The 6,266-nt window shown below is 42.2% G+C and overlaps 1 protein-coding gene across 1 annotated transcript; it reads right to left on the bottom strand.

Moving 5' to 3' along the window:
- Positions 1-1,063: 1,063 nt before the first annotated feature.
- On the bottom strand, positions 1,064-5,846 carry LOC141009733 (claudin-3-like). The gene is made up of 2 exons (XM_073482428.1): positions 5,230-5,846; positions 1,064-2,350 (listed from the first exon to the last, which is right to left on the bottom strand). The coding sequence occupies exons 1-2, from the start codon at positions 5,718-5,720 to the stop codon at positions 1,687-1,689; spliced, it is 1,155 nt and encodes a 384-aa protein (XP_073338529.1). The 5' UTR covers positions 5,721-5,846; the 3' UTR covers positions 1,064-1,686.
- Positions 5,847-6,266: the final 420 nt, after the last annotated feature.

Here is a 6,266-nt window from a genome sequence, read left to right as displayed (position 1 = left end):
AGATTTGTGTGTATGTATTGCAGGAAATATGAAATTCTTCTATCTGTATGAAGTAACTGGACTGTAAATGACTGTCACATGCCTCAAAAGTCACAAAGAAAAAAAACTTCTACTACTTTTCATGAATACTCATTAGAATTTAAACGAGCTCTAATCTGTAGTTGCTGTAATCATGACCAGATGTCAAGCAGTGTCTTGTCCTTTGTTAGAGGCGACATTGATATGGCAGGAAAAGACAACAGTTGGAAAGTAATGTGATATTGCACTGAGGGGCCTCTCCCATATTTACGATGAGGCGTTCATTAAATTTTCAGGTCGCTGCCTTCGTCAGGTGTGACTTCATGTGTTAGGCTTGACTCACGTCTGTTCCGGAAACTCTGGCTGATGTTTTAAATGTGCCGGCGTCTGAATAACTATGTTCTACTTCGCTGCATATCATCATCACTTAAAGATCAGAGGGATACAGTAGCACTCGAAACAAGACAGTGAAATATTGAAGGGAAGTTAAATGAATGACCTAAAAGAATCTAGGTTGAATCACTGGATGACTTTATAAAAAGAATACTGTGTGCTTTTTGAAGGCACTCCTAATTTTACCAGTTCAGAGCCCAACAGGCAGCTCCCATGAATGATCTGTGTAATGGTATAAGTATGTGTCAGGGTGTAGGAGAGAAGTTTGCAAGCTCAGCCGAGCATCCAATGATAACTAATGTCTAAAGATTAAAAAAAAACAAATGAATCATGTAACCTGTTTGGAAGGACTCCACTCCTCTGTGCTCACACTTCTCACCTCTGCCCGTTAACTGATCCTGTGGCTAATTGCTCAGAGCGTGTGCGGTTAGAGTTGCCAGTTGCCGGTAACGTACCCCTTGGGATCAAATGTCAGGGTACTCTTACGAAGACACCTGTATAGACCGTACTCTGTCATTTTTGTCACCGGCCTACTCACTCATGTGGAAGTGAACATAGAGCTTGATCTTAAGCATGAATGAATCAAAGGTTTAGTCACGGTGAGACACGAGATAAGACAGACACAGCATCTTTAAAAATCAGTCATGTTTATTTAAAAAAAACTTGTGAGATACATGTCCTGCAGTTATAATACACAAAGGCTATACACAAAGTCCCCCCTCCATCTCCACCCTTACCACATTGCGCTAAAAGCTGCGGTGAATACGGTTATCAACTGTCTTGACTGCTGCAGGTGATTAATGATACTCTTACTACAGTATTTACAACACATAATCCTGGTGATAACCCTGCCGCACTGTTTAACACATCCAGTTCTTCCATTTTGTAAGCAGTGTTGCCTTATTATGTAGGTGGCAAATGAAGCAGTCATGTCAGTTTTTATAAAAAATAATCAGTGGTAAACAACAGGACTGTATAAAAAGTATTTGATTATTTAGCGTGTTGACTTTTAAAAGCACAGAGCATAATTTTCCTCGCTTTTTGTCTTGAAATTTGATTATTGGAAATTTCCACTCGAGTGTCCTTTTATGCTTTTTCAGTCTCTGAAAAACAAAGAGCCTACGTCAGACATACGTTACACTAAAGGCAAAATCAAACACATTCTTCATTGTGGAGTCTTCTTGCTTCCTTGAGCTCTTTTCTTCAGTACACCCTCATTTTGGTGTGGAGAGCAGGTTTGAGATTCAATAATGTCTTTTCCTCTTTGACCTTCATTCATACATAGTCTTTCCTTTCTAACCCTGGTCCTCCTGTGGACCTTGGGGCAGAGTAAGCCATTCGTGAAGGGTTGTATCTGGTCTCACGTGGCGGACAGGAGCAGCAGAGCAGTCCACCACCGAGAACCAGGAGGGCAGCAGCCGCCCAGCCAATGTAAAGCGCAGCCCCCAGCTCTCTTCGCTGAGCATCAGTGAGTAAAGGGTTGTAGAAATCCCTGATGATGGTGTTGGCCGACCAGGAGACAGGAATGAGCTGCATGACACCGGAAACAATGAAGAAGACTCCAGAGATGATCATCACCTTGGCCTTGGATGCTTCATCATCAATGCAGTTGGTGCACTTGGCCCCTGCGATGGCAATGAGCACAGCCAGGATGGCCAACAGGATGGAGATGACGGTGAGAGCGCGGGCCGCTTGGAGGTCTTGGGAGAGGGCGAGCATGGAGTCGTAGACCTTACACTGCATCTGACCCGTGCTCTGGACCACGCAAGTCATCCACAGGCCCTCCCAGATGATCTGAGCAGTCACGATGTTGCTGCCGATGAAAGCCGTCACCCTCCACATAGGGAGGGCGCATGCCACAATGGCAATAATCCATCCCAAAATGCAAAGGGAGATGCCTATCAACTCCAGCCCTATAGACATACTGAGATGTCTTCCTCTTCTGCTGCTGAATGTGTGTTACACCTGAGACGAGATCACAGAAAAAGAAGCTGCAAAGGGGAAGAAGAATCAACCGGAGACCAAACTACTAATTAAGTTAATTTCAGGCCTTGCATCTGTGCGTGTGTGGTGATCTGTTGCCTCGACTTCACCAGTATCCTTTATAAGGCAGATCAGGTGGAGGGAGGAGTCCTTCAAGGAGCTGACATCACCAAAAGGGGAGGAAAAGACCTGGACACACTCTGCTCTCAGCTTACATGGCCAGCTTCACAATGGGCCTGGCCACAAAGAGGCCTTATACAGCTGAAAGGGCACACAAGTATTGCATGTGTTGTAATAACTAAAGAAACAGTTCTAAGGTTCTAGGGCTCATTGTAGGATTGAAAATAAGGGTATTCGATTTCAATTCAACTCTTTTATTTATCGTGCTAATGAAACAGGTTGTAAGTGTAATCTTACCTTTTACAGAATCAGTGTATAACATATTTATGGGTTTCTTATAAAGCTGTACATTTAATATTCACTTAAGTCTTAAAGGGGCTCTGTGGATTTCCTCTTTAAAAGGGTGTAATTAATGTCTTTTCAAATGAGTTTGGGATCTTGGGGCTTCTGGAGACTTGGATTACACTGGATGAACATATGGAGCTGTTACATGTTGTGTATAGCATGTGGCTGTGTAGATAAAGGCTGACTTCTTTTTGTTTTGGATAACCTGCTCCTTTTATGCTTTTCAACCATAAAAGTTAAGCATTTGCTGGTTCCACCTTCTTAAATGTGAGGATGTGCCTCTTTTCTTTGTCATTAATGACATTACATGAAGAGTCTTTGGGTTTTGGACTGTTGTTTGAACAAAAGAAGCAATTCAATTAATTGAAGATTAATTTAAAGATGTTGCTTTTGTGCAGTTGTCATGAGTGTCTTTCACAATTTTCTAGACTACACAATGAATCAGTTCATTGTGAAAATAATCTGCAGAATAATTGATACTGAAAAAAACAACAACTAATCTTGCTTTCAAGGCAGTTCATTTTTCAGAAATCATCCACTGGATGATCCAATGAGGATTTGAAAAGGTGTCATAAGACCAAGGATAGGGCAACATTCTCAAACTTTACAGCAATACAAACTCCTTCAGTTTGAGCTGGAGTTACGAGGCTTTCGCCTGACCTGTCTGATGGACCTTAATGACTCTGTCTGTCTGCAGAATGCCCTTGAAATTCTTCGGGGTTAGGATTGTCTCCCTAGAAATGCCCCCACCCCCACCAGCATTCTGTAACCAAGCATTGACAGTCCCCCCAGTCTCCCCCTCTGCCATGAAACAGATCCATTGTCTGGGAGGGCAGTTCAGATAGTTGAGTGTGGGGAAGCTGACAAAGTAGCGGTTCTTGTTATCATAGAGCCAACAGACATGTGGGAGACAGCCAGGTGGAGAGGGGCTGCGATAGAGACTCCCCGTCGTCAGACTAATGGCTGGGTATGCAGGGTGCATGGGATCAGAGACTATCTTTGCACCTGTTGATGTGAAGATCAAACATCTTACTGAGTCTATTTTTGAATGTTTTGTTTCAATTTCCCTTTTGGGGTCAGTTTTGTCATGAAAAGTTTATCTGAACGTACGACCGGCCAATCCAAAATGACCTTTAATGACAGTTTTTTGAAGTATATTCTATGGACAGGGTTGGGTCATTAGTCATCTTAGTGATCATTAGTTACATAATACATTAGTTTCTAAAACATGTAATCAAATATTGAAAATATTGCACCTGATACTAAATAAATGGACGCAGCCACTAAAATTTGAGTTCCACAAATAATCTTTTTTCTCTTTAAACATCTCAAAATGTGGGATGTTTTTTCTTTAGAGAAAGTTTTTGTTGCTGATGGTTTTTGATCAAAGGCCACAGGACCACTTATAACCACTGCTCTTATCACATGATATACATCTGTCCATGTGTACTGTTAAGGTTTGGTAGTAATGGTTTACATGTAATTGGAATTATGTAATCAGATTACATAAAAATAAGTAACTGTAATCATTCCTGACGTTTGCAAATATGTGTCATTAGATTATAGTTATGTATGCAGTTAAGTATGGTACAGTCGGGACATAGTTTGTTCATGAACATGATAAAAACAGACCTGAAAAAGTAATTGATAGATATTTTATATTAAGCCCCTCATCCTCACCAATGATAGTGAAACAGACAAACTGAAAAGATAATTGTAATAAAAGATTTTAATTATCGAGACAATTTAAAATAAAAAACATGGCCTTTAATTGAAGTCGTAACATGTCAGATATTAAAACATTCCAGATGAACTGTTACAAAAAAAGTAAAGACAAATCTTCATACGTGGCGTCATGACAGGCTTCCTCGAACTTCTTAATCAAAACTAAAGTTTCTTTATAAAACACACACCTCAGTGGATACAGTAAAAAAACAAAGTATAAATGCAAAAGTAAAGTATAAAATGCAGGGCACATCACATCACTAACAGTTGTTGGTCTCAGTGCTTCCTACAACTTCATAGTTACACACAAAAAAATAACAAAGGAAAACACGATTGATGCAGGCTCTGTTCAAAAGAACATACATCATGTGGTGGCATGAATATAGAAGTTTTCTCCATCTCAGCATGAAGACAGGTGTGTATAAGTGATGCAGTGTTTTCCATGAAGGCAAAGTCGTGAGAAAAGAGCAGCTGCGAGTTCAAACATAATCTCTCCTATCGTAACCACTCGGAGCGATCGACCTGGTTTGGGAGTACACCATCTTTGATGGAGGCCCGTACCTTTTCTCAGGTTGTGGGGGGCAACTGGAGCACAGGATGCCACCTCCAATGAGCAGAAATGCAGCTGCAGCCCAGCCCAGGTACAGAGCTGCACCTATCTCCCTCTTCTGTGCCTCAGGTATGACTGGATTGTAGAACTCCATGATGATAGTATGTGCGCACCAGGACACAGGGATCAGCTGGGTCAGAGAAGCCAGGATGATGGCCGACCCGGCAGCTATCATCACCCGGGCTTTGGCTGACTCTTCTTCCACACAGTTAGTACATTTTGCCCCCATTACGGCCACCAAAACTCCCACAATACCCACCACGATAGAGATGATAGTGAGAGCACGGGCGGCCTGGAGATCCCCGCTTAGAGCCAACATGGAGTCGTGGATTTTACACTGCATCTGACCTGTGCTTTGGACCACGCAGTGCATCCAGATGCCTTCCCAGGTGATCTGAGCTGTGACAATGTTCATCCCAATGAAAGCTGACACTCTCCACATGGGTAAGGCGCAGGATACAATGGCTAGGATCCATCCCAGGACAGCCATAGTCACTCCAAGTATCTCCAGTCCCACTGAAGGCATGTTTGAACTCTATTTAGTGCAGGTCCTCAAAAATCTTGTCTATCTCTGTAGTTAAAAGTGGAATGAGTGTCTCCACAATGCTGATTACAAATATAAGCAGCAGATGCCTTTAGAGCAGAAGGTGGAGTCACTTGGTTATTGGCCGGGGAAGAGTTCGAATCATCTTCTGTCCCTCCTCGTTTGTCTAAAAACTCAGCCTTGGCATGTAAACGGCCTCAGCTTAATCATTCAACCTCCTCTGTGCCGGTAGCTCTCCCACCTATTTGGGTGAGGGGAGAGTAAACAGAGGGTGTGTATCTCAGGTCTGGAGTAGTTAAAGAATAACAGACATGGTAAAGATCAGTGGATGAATGATTGAAGGTGGAAGGCTCTGTATAAACTCCTGCAGATTTCTCATTATGATGCTCTCTTAATTGGATAAAAAAAAGTACTCCTTGTTCCTTAGCCCACATAGTAATATCCTTTATGCAATCATGTGTTTGACAAAGTGGTGAACCTCATCCCATCCTTGCTTGTGAACATCTGAGCCTTCTCCATACCCAATCA

This window comes from Pagrus major, chromosome 2, assembly GCF_040436345.1.
Source record: "Pagrus major chromosome 2, Pma_NU_1.0".
Taxonomy (NCBI): Eukaryota; Metazoa; Chordata; class Actinopteri; order Spariformes; family Sparidae; genus Pagrus; species Pagrus major.
Note: the sequence above shows the minus strand (reverse complement) of the source record. Positions and strands in the feature narration are given on the sequence as shown.